We start from the raw sequence: 13,516 nt of genomic DNA, 5'->3' as shown, positions 1-13,516 counted from the left end.
AGTGCATCTGAAGCAGAGACTACAAAATATTATTGATGGTGAGTTTGGGAGATCTGTTAACTTGTGTATTATCAGCCTTCCAAGCTGCTAAAACTTAAAATAAAAGCACCAGTATGATGCTGTAAAATGCACATGACTACAATTTAGAATGAGCCTTCAACAATGCTTCATGCTAAATTTTTAGTCTGCAGTTAGTCTCCAGCCTATTTGAATGGGCTGCCCAGCATAACATGTATTAATGAGCATGCACCTTAGCAAACCGGGCTGGTGTGAAAGAGTTCAGATAATGTAACGCTTTAACCAACTCTACTATCAGATAACTATGGGAAAGTTATACGATCTGCTTGTAATCCAAATACTTATGTCCATTATAAGCTTTGAACATACAGTAAGGGATTGTTCATGAGTAACAAATCAGCTTCAGCAGCTGCTTAGTGGCATTTTTGCCTAGAGGAAAATCAAGTTCTTATACCAGCTGTCATAGAAACAATACATCATCTGTCCTGCTGTCTAATAGAGCTAAATATTTGCCAATACAAGGGTACGAGCAGTAAAGCTCAGCAGATATTCAGCTAGAAATTTTAATTTGAGTAGCAAAATGTGCTGGCTCAAAAACAGCACCGAGAGCCAATGTAGGTGGTCCCTTTACAAACTGAGCATCCTTCAAGATGCTTCATTTAGGGAATTCATACTCCAGAGAATATGTTATTCCCTTTTAAGGGATCAGGGAGGAATATATATTTCCCCCATTGGAGCAAAATGGACCATGCTTTAAAGGTTTTTTTTTTTTTTTTTACCTTCCGCTGGATCAACTGTAGCTATAGGATTGTGTAGAGGAGGTTTGATATTTATACTCATTTTTTTCACTTTCAATACATTTTTATTGAAGTTTCATCATAACAGATAGATATAAATAATGTACTGTTGTTAGTCATTAGGACTGTAGCCATCAACATCACAAGTTTATTTATATATTTAACAAGAGACAACACAAATGTACTGAACAACAAACTAGTAAAATAAAGAACATCCAAATTACCTGTATTTTTTTTCTAATGGTTGAACTAAATTTCCCTAATTAAAAATTTAGTAACACCTTTCCTGAGCGATTGGTGACCAAAACTGTCTTGTCAGGGCAGAATTATTTCTCTTGGATTTATGCCCTTTTCAAAGGCATGACAGTTTGTGATCTACAAGCAAAATCAGATCCCCAAGAATGGTCATTTATAAATCCATGCTGCTTGTCAATTATGATACCATTATCACAGACAAATTTCTGTCCCTTACCATTTGCTCAAATACCTTACATACTATTGATGTTAGGCTGACTGGTTTGTAGTATCCTGGTATACATCTTGATCTTTTTCAGTAAACTGGCACCATTATTTTGCACAGAATGATGAGCACAGTGGCAGCATTTGGCACAGTGGCAGCATTTGAGGACACAGTGGCAGCATTTGATGGGCACAGTGGCAGCAGAGCATTACCCTCCTCTGCGCCGACTGCACGGCCGGGAGCGGGGGTATCTGAGACCAATGTTTCTCAACTCCAGTCCTCAAGGTGCACAAACAGGTCATCTTTTCAGGATTTCCCTCGGATAGAAGGGCTGTGGTAATTACTAAGGCAGTGCAACTGATTAAATCACCTGTGTAAAATAAAGGGAAGCCTGAAAACATGACCTGTTGGGGCGCCTTGAGGACTGGAGCTGAGAAACACTGTCTGAGACTGTGACCAGTGACATGAGGAGAAGAGACAAGTCACTAGAGTCAATTAAAGCCAGTTATTTTCAGTGTTCTTGTGTGTGGAGATATGTTTTTAATTGATCTATTGTAGCAGTCATCGATAAAGGATGAGAATGCATACAGGAATAGAACCTAAGCAGATGTCCCCAGCATAGCTCCCAACTGTCCCTCATTTTGAGGGACTGTCCCTGATTTGAAGCAATGTCCCTCTGTCCCTCATTCCTCCTCATTTGTCCCTCATTTTGGTCTGATCTATATAGTTGTATTTATATGTATAAAATGCACTTTTTATCTATCAAAAAGTGTTTCCCAGTGCTAAACCTTTCACCTGATTTCTAAATTGTTGAATTTGTAAATTCCATAAGCCAGTATAAAAGAATAGTAGTGGTAAGAAAAAAGCACTTGTGGGTTTAACCAGTCTTGTTTTTTTTTTGTACAATTCTCCTTTAAGGGGGCATAATGGTGTGTTCTATGCCTGCATACTTTTTCTGATAGGTGTCCCTCATTCCCATCTCAAAATTTTTTGGAGGTATGCCCCAGGACTGCAATTCAAGCATAGTTTGTTAAATTAGATGTTAACCCAACCACTAAAACGTCATATAGCTGGTGATAATGATATAAACATTCTCGTTTTTGGCACTACGTGTTATGGAGTGAAAAAACTGCTGTAGCAAATTGGGTCATGCTTTATTGGGGTTTTTTGCCTTTCTCTGGATCAACTGTGGGTATAGGATTGTGTATATTGTATTGTATCATTTTTTTCCCTTTATATTGGTTGAACTAGACAGACTTTTTTCAACCAGACTATGTAACTGTGTAACTATGCCCGTCTCCCACAATCTCCTGCCTGCACATCACTTGTCAAATGCTTTCCCAAATTAAAACAAAATATGTTTCTGTGCTGATGTACTTTACAATGCCCAGGAACCATAAACATTTTTTTTTATTATTCACATTTAGCCTGTTGTCACAGTCCATGTGGAGATACTCTAAAGAAGCTGCCGGTCACACATTCCCCATCCCCAACTTCCCCAACGTGCACAGCATTTTGCTCCCTAATAAACATACAGTGAAGGGTTTACATCTACTTTAGTAGACCAGTGCCTACACTAATCTATTCCTATGCAGTTTATCAGCAACACTCCTTAAAGTGGAACTTTACCCATAACAACGTGATAAAAAATAATGTTTTTTAGCAAGGAACATACATTCCACATTAATAATAATGTTACCAAAATGCGTGTGTGCTATACATTTCCTCCAGCATTGCTACTGTTAGTTCTTGCTGGAGGCTACCATTTTGTTGAAGCCCAAAGCCCCATCAGTAAATCATAAAGCAGAACTAAACCCATCAATTTACCAGTTTCAAAAAACAGTTACATTCCTGGAATGCTGGAAATGCAAACTGTCACATTTTGATTGTGTCCTCAACCAAACTGTCAAACCATCAAATGAATGGTGTTATAACTGATCACATGTGCAGCACCATGGCAGTTGCAGTTTAAACAGAAGTAGCTTCCTGGGCTGTAAGACCCCTTTCACACTGAGGTGCTCAAAAACTGGCCATTAAACGCCAGGCGTTTTTGAGGTGTTTTTGCAGCGTTAGTGGTGTGCTTTTTTTAAGTTTACGTGACCTTAAGAAAAAGAGCCATTTTGCGGCACTTTGGAAGCGCTTTGGTAGCCCCTTCCAATTCATTTCAATGGACAGGGGCATTTTTGAGGCACTTTTTAAAACGCTTCAAACATGCCACAAAGATGTTGCTTGCAGGACTTTTTGCACCGCCCTGCCAGCGTACTGCCCCAGTGTGAAAGCATCCATTGAAATGAGTGGAAAGCAGTTTTTCAGGCTCTATTTTTTGTGCAAAAGCGCCTATAAAAACACCTCAGTGTGAAAGGGGTCTAAAGGACAGGAGGGTTTAATTCAGCTTCAAGGCTATCAGCAGATTGGCCTCTACAAACTCAGCAGTGCCTAAAAATGGAGAGCAACTGAGCATGTGCAGAGCAGGTGAGGCAGTGTATTACTGGGTGTTACACAGTATAGACATTTATTTTTAGTATATTTTATATATAGTTTTATATAGCTATACCTGCTAAAGGGGCCAGCATGAAGTGATCTAGCAGGACCTAATTGTCTGCCTAAAGTTCCACTTCAAGTTTTCCCTATCACAGCTAAGCACATTGTCAATTTGGCTTCTAGAAACCCTGCCTAATTATACTGAATGGCTAGCACATAACAAAGCCCATATTATTAGCCATTCTAAGCTAACTGACCTAAGGTCAGAGGCCAGTGAGTGCATTACTGGTAGTTGGTTGCTATGGTGGCGAACAGCAGCAAAGGTTCACTGAGTTTGTGAACTCCAGATGGGTTCTCCGGGAACCCAAAGCTCATCCTTAGTCGCTACTAGAAGCATGATACATAGCAGGAGATGCAGACATCTTACACACCAGGTTTTGTAGGGTAACCTTTTTCATTTTTTTTATACAGTCACGAAAGTCCCAAAAATAATTTTTAAATTGTGGTGCACTACAATAATAGTAATACATGAGCAATACGCTTATTCTGTTTTCAGTATTGTATATTCAACAGCTTGCAAAGCTAGTTTGACAATTACAGTGACTGCAGTAAAATCCCCAACATCGGTGTCAATGACTGCAATAATAACCCCCAACAATGGTGTCAGTTGGGGGTATGCTTACTTCAGTACTCACTCCTGCAATGCTTCTTCTGTACAACGCTTCTGCTTCAGCCAGTTTTGCAGAACTATACTGTCCGGCAGGAGATCCCTCCGCCCAACAGAGGAAACACAAGTGCGGTAAGCAGTCCAGCAAAGTACTACACTGCAAACCCTCTAGGAAATTAAAGAGGCTGTAAACCCGCATAGAATGCATTAAAGGTGAAAAACCTTCTGTAGTGCTACAGCGCCCCCCCCCCCCAAGCCCCTGTTTTACTTACCTGACCCCGATCTTTCTCTGGCTGGGAACGAGCACACCAGCTCTAGCTGGCGTCTCGTGTCCTGATTGGATAGATTGATAGCAGCGCAGCCAATGGCTCCCACTGCTGTCAATCAAATCCAATGATGCGCGCACCGAGGCCAAGTCCTGCATTCTGTGTGAATGGCCACAGAAACGGGACAAGGGAGCTTGCCCACACGGGTGTCCACCTTAGGAGAGCCTTCTCCAACATGGGCACTCAATGCAGGGAGGAGCCACCAGCGCCGCCAGGGGACCCCAGAAGAGGCAGATCGAGGCCAGGAAAACAAAGTGCACAGTGGAGGTAAATATGACATTTGTTATTTTAAACAAAAAAGAGGCTTTATAACCCCCATTAAAACTGCAGATCCTGATGAGTACTGCAATATGGCAGTGGTATGTGTGTAAGTTTAGGTGCATAGTTGCTACAAACATTATTTCTGGTGGTAATTATGTAACAATCTGACCCAGTGACAGTGAGCCAGAGTGAATGAACTCTACAGAATCTTGTAGAATCACTATCAAAGCAGAACAGAATTAAAATACAATGCACTGCTATTTTAGTATCTCACCTTTGACCAAAGCTTGTCAACCTCTCACCTAGGTGCCAGTGATGTCACTTACTGTGGGTTTCTGGAAAGACCAAGGGGCTACTAGGATCTTACATCTTTAATTTGGCTGACTATAAATTATTTATGTTTCTAACCCCAACTGCTACATGTTGTAGTTGGTACAATAATAGGAGCACATTCTCCATATTTACAATGAAAATGTAACTTATTCTTAATATTTCATAACTTACCTCCATCCTCTTAATGCCCCCTACTCCTCTTCCTCCATAATAGGAGGCATCCACAGTTGGCCACTTCTTCTTAGGCAATCCATCCTCATCATCAGATTCCTGCAGTAAAATAGTAGTTAATTAACACATGGAATTACATATTTTCACTTGCATAATCTATAAAAGTTTGAGTAGATGTCAGCAGGTTCAATTGACCACTAGATTATATTAACCCTTTCATGACTAAGCCTATTTTTGGAATTTGGTGTTTACAAGTTAAAATCCATATTTTTTGCTAGAAAATTACTTGGAACCCCCAAACATTATATATATTTTTTTAGCAGAGGCTCTAGAGAATAAAACGGCGATTGTTGCAATATTTTATGTCACACGGTATTTGCGCAGTGGTGTTTTAAACGCAACTTTTTGGGAAAAGGGACACTTTCATGAATAAAAAAAAAACAAAACAGTAAAATTAGCCCAATTTTTTTGCGTAATGTGAAAGATAATGTTACGCCGAGTAAATAGATACCAAACATGTCACACTTTATAATTGCGCGCACTTGTAGATTGACGACAAAGTACGGTACCTAAAAATCTCAATAGGCGACGCTTTAAATTTTTTTTACGGTTACCAGGTTAGTGTTACAGAGGAGGTCTACTGCTAGAATTATTGCTCTCGCTCTGACGATCGCGGCGATACCTCACATGTGTGATTTGAACACCGTTTACATACGCGGGCGCGACTTCCGTATGCGTTTTCTTTGCTTCGCGAGCTCGCGGGGACAGCGGGCGCTTTGAAAAAAAATTTTTTATTTTTTTATTTATTTTATTTATTTTAAAAAAACTAAATTGTTTTAAAAAAAAAATAAAAAAATTTGATTACTTTTATTGCTGTCACAAGGAATGTAAACATCCCTTGTGACAGTAATAGGTGGTGACAGGTACTCTTTATGGAGGGATCGGGGGTCTAAAAGACCCCCCACCCCTCCTTTACACTTCAATGTATTCAGATCGCCGAAAACGGCGATTCTGAATACCGGATATTTTTTTAAAACCGGCGCCATTGGCAGCCGAGTAAACGGGAAGTGACGTCATGACGTCGCTTCCGTGTTTACGATGAGGAGACTGGAACGAAGCCGATTACGGCTTCGTTCCAGTTCCTCCCCAGCAGCCAGAGCCGACGGATCACTAATCGGTGCTCCCGATCGAGCGGGAGCACCGGTAACAGCGGCGAGAGGCGGCGGGAGGGGGGGACGTCCCCTCCCGCTCCTCCGGCATAACAGCCGAGCGGCTTTTAGCCGCATCGGTTGTTATGGCTGGAAAGCCAATCGCCCGCTGTAAAAAACGGTACTGGGATGATGCCTGCAGGTGCGGGCATCATCCCGGTATACCCCCGGAAGCCGAGTACGCAGATCTGCGTACGCTCGGCGGGAAGGGGTTAATGTATTGCTTAGGAACAAAAGGATATAGCAACTTTACAAGAAGACTTTGATAAAAATAGGAGGGGTGGGTAACTACACAGCAAATGAGGTTTAATGTAGGAAAATGTAAAGTAATGCACTTGGGAGCTAAAAATATGAATACAAGTTACAAGCTAGGGGGAGAACCTCTGGGGGATCAAGGATGGAAAAGGTACTACTGGGAGTCTTGGTAGATGACCGACTCAGCAATAGCATGAAATAGCAAGCTGAAGCAAGCAAAGCCAAAAGACTGTTAGCATAAATTAAAAAGATTATTTACTCAAGAGATAAAACTATAATTCTATCACGTTACAAAACTCTGGTTCAACCGCATCTTGAGTATGCTGTCCAGTTCTGGTCACCAGTCCTCAGGAAGGATGCACTGGAACTGGAGAGAGTCCAGAGAGGGGCAACAAAGCTAATAAGAGGCTGGAGGATGTCAGTTATGAGGAATGGCTACACACATTAAAGAGGAGGGCCGGTTTAAAAAAATAATAATTTAAAAGTCAGCAGCTGCAAACACTGTAGCTGCTGACTTTTAATAAGCACACTTACCTGTCCAGGGCACCCGCGATGTCAGCTACCCGAGGCTGACCCGTTCCTCGGTCTTGGGTCCCAGCGCTGTCATTTTGTGGCTTCACTGCCCGTTTCCTACTGCACATGCACGAGTCGCGCAGCGCTTTGTGAATGGGGCGCGCTGTGTTCTGTTCCCAGAACACAGCGCAACCCATTACCCAGAAGATGCCGCACGGAGGAGAGAAGATAGAAATCTCCGTGGAGGAGGAAGAGGCAGATTAGGATGATGTGCCTAGCAACAGGCATTTCTGGTAAGTTAAAAAAAAAAAAATGTGTTCATTTTTTTTTTCAGGATGGCCCTCCACTTTAAACGTATTTTACCTGAAGAAGAAGAGACGCTTGAGAAGGAGGCATGCTTGCAAGGTACAAATATCTAAATGGTGATTCTAGCATTGGGAGAAAACTATTCAGTCTCAGGTTGCTTAAAAAGACATGTGGCCACCCACATAGGTTGAACTGCATGGACTGATGTCTTTATTCAACCTTACTGACTATGTAACAATTACAGAATGTCTGTATTACAGTACTAAAGGGGTCATACTTACTTTTTATTTTAACTCTTTATTTTTTTTTTACATGTATTTGAAAATGTGGTCAGCTTACTTCAAATATCTATGAGTGCTAATATTTAAAAAAGAAAACTTGCTGCTGTTTATAATTTGTAACAATATCTGCATATGAGGAAAGCCATATTTGCTCATGAAATATGCAGGCTCCATTTATACTGAGTAGGCATGCACAATGACTTGCTTCATTGCTCCTCTCTCTCAAGGCAAGTCTATGAGTTAGGTCTGATCTGTTTGAGCACCATATATGCACTGTAAGGTTCAACACAAATTCATGTAAATGATGGCTAACATAGCCTAGGGCAGCGGAATCAAAACTGCAGCCCGCAGGCTGGATGTGGCCCTTTGCTTGCCTTTATCCACCCCTCGGGGCATAATTTATCCCACTGATACAAAGCACTATTCCTCCCGCTATCTCCAACAATGGGGCACCATTCTTTCCACTGACACCATAGACGGGCACTATTCCTCCCATTGACACCAATTATGGAAATTATTCTTTCCACTAATACCAATTATGGGCACAAGCTCTCACACAAATTCCAATGATGGGACATTATTCCTCCCACTAATGCCAATGGTGAGGCACTAATCCTCCCACTAATACCAATGATGGGGACTGTTCCTCCCATGAATACCAATGATGGGGCATTAATCCTCCTAATAATAGGGCGGCACAGTGGTGTAGTGGTTAGCACTCTCACCTAGCAGTAAGAAGGTCGATGGTTCAAATCCCCACCACGACACCACCTGCTTGGAGTTTGCATGTTCTCCCTGTGCCTGCGTGGGCTTCCTCTGGGTACTCCAGTTCCCTCCCACAATCCAAAGACATGCAGGTAGGTTAATTGGCTTCTGTCCAAAATTGGCATTAGTATATGAACGGGGACCTTGGATTGTGGGCTCATTGAGGGTAGGGACTGATGTGAGTGTCCAATGTACAGGGATAAGGACAATTGTAGCCACTCACTCAGGTTGAACTGGATGGACTGGTGTCTTTATTCAACCTTGCTAACTATGAAACTATGAATACATAGTTACATAGTTATATAGTTAGTCAGGTTGAAAAAAGACACAAGTCCATCCAGTTCAACCACAAAAAATATATATATAATATCATACAATCCCATATACCCAATTCTATACCCACAGTTGATCCAGAGGAAGGCAAAACACCCCAGCAGAGCATGATCCAATTTGCTAAAGCAGGGGAAAAAATTCCTTCCTGATCCCCCGAGAGGCAATCGGATTTACCCCGGATCAACTTTACCTATAAATGTTAGTACCCAGTTATATTATGTACACTTAGGAAATAATCCAGGCCTTTCTTAAAGAAATCCACTGAGCAGGCCATAACCACCTCTGCAGGGAGACCAATGATAGGACACTATTACTCCCACTGACACCAACAATGCAGCACACAGAATTTGAATCAATCGATAATATTTTGACCGATCTGGATTTGAATCATTCCAGAAATTGGGAATTTGTTCGAAAATTAATAAACAAAATTAATTTTAAAGAATTTCAACGAGATGTGTTACTATTTCATACGGAGATTCGGATACATCCGATTCTCTGAATAATCAAACATTCATCAGATTTTACATTCCGACCAAAGTGAATTGCACATGTCTATTAGATGAACAATCAAGAAAAATAAAACCAGGCTAGTTGGCTTTTGGCTACTCTCCTTCTCTTCCTGGTTCCAGAAATTTATTGACAGACTTTTTTCACAATGTTCAAAGGAATGTTCTGGAAATGTTGATTTTGGCAGGTTTTCTTTAATGCATATATAGAGACCTTAACTCCTCTTTTCTCTGCAGTCCTTTAAGTTTACCTCTGCAAAAAAAAATTAGCAAAGTGCCCTTTGCTCTGAAATAATGTACCTCCAGGTGCCTGCATATCCCCTACTATAGCTTTTAGAATTATCCCCAAAGTTTAATATGCTCTTGAGTGCAAATGCCAATTAGCGTCCATGGACATTGGGTCTACCACATCAAGCGCCATATTATTATCACTATAATGGAGAGTATCACCAATCATTGGAAGGGCGTTGCCTGCTGAAACCACCAACTGTGGAAGGGCGTTCCACATCCTTGCAGCAAAGAACCCCTTATGCAGTTTCGGATTGAACCGCTTCTTGTCCAATTTCCTTGTGTGGCCACCTGTCTTTTTTTTTTTAGAAACCTTAGGTTAAATAGATTCCTCCCAATGCTAGAGTAACCATTTAAAGATATGTATATTGTGATCATATCCCCTCTTAAGCATCTCTTCTGCAGGGAGAATAAGCCCCCTTATTAGCTTTGTTGCCCTTCTCTGGACTCTCTCCAGCTCAAGCATATCCCTCCTAACAATTGATAGCCAAAACCGGATGGCATACTCAAGATGTGGTTAAATAAGAGTTTTGTAAAGTGATAGAATTATAATTATAGTTTTATCCCTTGAGTAAATACCCTTTTTAATCACTTCAGGACTGCAGTACGTATATGTACCTTGCGACTTTGAAGTGGTTTACTGGGATTATTGATGAAGATATTAGCAGGTATCGTTTTTTACAGCTGGCGGTTAAGGACGTCCCCCCCCCCACCGCTCGCCGGTGTTTCTCAGGCTCATTTGAAATACAATTTAATGGTGTGGATGGTTAGTCCTAGAGGCAATCAAAAGAGTAGAGCCTCTTTGATTACCTCTATGGCCTTGGAGGACTGAAGCAAAATCATGATGCCACTTCAGGTCCAGATTGGAAATGAACTTTTTTTTTTTTTTTAAAGCAAAAAAAAAATCTAAATGTTTTAATTATTTTTTTAATCTTTTTGCATTTATAAGTAAAGGAGAGATTTGAGGTCTTTTTGAACCCAGATCTCTCCACAAAGAGGACCTGTCGTATTGGAATAAAAGTGATCCAAAAAAAATTAATAATAATTCAAGGGACCGGGTAAAAATCAAAAGTAAAACAAATTAGAAAAAAAAAGTAAATCACCCCCATCCCTCCACGCTCCTGAGCAAAAGCAAATGCATATGCAAGTCTTGCACACATATGTAAACGGTATTCGCACCACACATGTGATGTATCACCACGAATGTTAGAGCGAGAGCAACAATTCTAAATCTCCTCTGTAACTCTAAACGGGTAACCTGTAAAAGGAGTTTAAAATGTCGCATATGGAGATTTTTAAGTACTGTAGTTTGTCGCCATTCCATGAGTGCACAATTGTGAAGCGTGACATGTTGGGTACAGTCGCTATTTACTCGGTGTAACATCATCTTTCACATAAAAATTGGAGTATACAGTATATATATATATATATATATATATATATATATATATAATATACTTTTTTTTTTTTCATTAAAGTGTATTTTTTCCCCCAAAAAAATGCATTTGCAAAACTGCTGCACAAATACAATCGCCGTTTTATTCCCTAGGGTCTCTGCTAAAAAAATGTGTAATGTTTGGGGGTCATACGTAATTTTCTAGCAAAAAAAAACAAATTTAAACTTGTAAACAAAAAGTGCCAGAAAAAGCCTAGTCCTTGGCATTACATGCTATTGCTGAGTCTGTCATCAACTAGAACCCACAGATCGTTTACCATCCTCAATTCCCTAAATGTTACTACCCTTAGTGAGTAACTTGCATTCATATTTTTAGTTCCAAAGTGCATTACTTTACATTTTTCTACATTAAACCTCACCTGTCATTTAGCTGCCCACCACTTTGTCTTCTTGTAAAGTTTTTATATCGTGTTGTGAAGTTATTGTTCTGCTTAGCTTTTTATTATCAGCAAACACTAAGATTGAACTATTTCACTTCTATATCGTTTATGAACAAGTTAAACAGAATTGGTCCCAGGACAGAGCCCTGGGGTACCCTGCTAACGACTCCAGACCATTCAAAAAATATGCCATTTAATCATCACCACCCTCTGGAAGCACACCTGCAACCAGTTTTCTAACCAGGTACATAGCATATCATCGATGCCAAAAGTCCTTAAAGAGGGGCTTGAAAAAAAAAATTTAAAGCCAGCAACTACAAATGTTGTAGCTGCTGACTTTTCCATCTATCCCGCAATGTTGGCACCCTGCACCAATTCGTTAATTGGCTTCGGTGCAGGCATCACCATTGTAAGTAAGGAAAACCAGCAAATGAAGCCTTCAGCCAGTTTCCAACTGTGCATGCAAGAGTTGTGTTGTGCTTTCTGAATGGACCCGCCGTCTTCTACGACCTGTGTGTGTGTGTCCCAGAAGACAGCAGTGGGAAGGAGGAAGGACTGTGAATGCTGTAGATCGCCAATAGGCAATCTTACCCAGAAGTGGGAGCGGGTAACCCCCCCCCCCCCCAAAAAAGTGACAAATGTGGCAGTGGATGGGGGGAGGGTGCAAACAAGAGGAACGTCCTCTTTTGGGTGGAGCTCTGCTTTAACTTGTTAATCATTTATGGCATACTGTATCAAATACTTTAGAAAATTTGGGTATACCACATCCACAGGCCTTCCTCTATCTACATTAAAGCTTACCTCCTCACAGAATGTTAAATGGTTGGTCTGGCAAAAAATTGTCCTTCATAAATCCATGTTAGTTACTGCTAATGAGACTATTTTCTTCAGAAAATTCTTGGCTATGGTCCCTTATCATTCTCTTCAATAGTTGACATACTATTGATTGTAGACTGACTAGTCTTTAGTTTCCAGGTATATATCTTTTATATAGGCCTTTTTGGAATACTGGTACCATTTTTGCTCCTTATAATGCAAAAGTTATAGTTTTTTTTTTTTTTTTTTTTTACTATTATGGTTAATGCCTGCCGGGTGATAGGGTGGGCAGATGTAGTCCTGCTTGACCCTTCCTCTGGGCCTATAATGTTGATCATAATGGACACTATACGATACAACAAAATCCATCAGGAATGGAGTCCTCTGCTGATAATAAAAGCCAGTAGAAGATTCAAACCCAAAGCTGATTTATCAGTTATAGGTAGACATAGCTTTTAATAAACAAAGTCCTTTTATATTTTCAAGTATATTCCAAGTGTAAATTCTATTACACAGAGAAGACAAGGGGTGAAATAAACTTGTAACTAAATGTGATCCAGTATGGAAAAAGTGTGACAATATCAATGAATGCATGAAAAGACAGTAGGAAAAAGTCTCAATTGCCGTGCAAGTCTCAGTTCAACATTCTGTAACATTCAATACAAGGCTCCTTCAGAGCAGAAAACATGGCTCATTAATCACTCTCCTTTGCTTCCCACAGTCCTTTCTGTTTGCTTCATCTGGCGTCTATGCTTAGGCTCCAGGCCTGCAGCTGGGAAATTATGATAAAGATCCCCTTCATTATAAAAAGGCAGCATGACCTCCATTTATAGGACATCCAGAATATTCTAGGCATCTTCTGAAAAGGCTACATTGGGGGGAGTTTATCCCT

The 13,516-nt window shown here is 40.5% G+C and overlaps 1 protein-coding gene across 1 annotated transcript in view; it reads right to left on the bottom strand.

Moving 5' to 3' along the window:
* ANTXRL (ANTXR like) overlaps nt 1–13,516 on the bottom strand; it is a 288,394-nt gene that overhangs the window by 43,644 nt on the left and 231,234 nt on the right. Inside the window, exon 15 of the mRNA XM_077454770.1 lies at nt 5,515–5,613. Coding sequence (XP_077310896.1) covers nt 5,515–5,613 — 99 coding nt within the window. The remainder of the gene's footprint in view (nt 1–5,514; nt 5,614–13,516) is intronic.

This window comes from Lithobates pipiens, unplaced genomic scaffold, assembly GCF_037356315.1.
Source record: "Lithobates pipiens isolate NorthernLeopardFrog02 unplaced genomic scaffold, aLitPip1_a1.2 Scaffold_25, whole genome shotgun sequence".
In the NCBI taxonomy this organism is placed as follows: Eukaryota; Metazoa; Chordata; class Amphibia; order Anura; family Ranidae; genus Lithobates; species Lithobates pipiens.
This window is presented reverse-complemented; position numbering and strand designations above follow the sequence as displayed.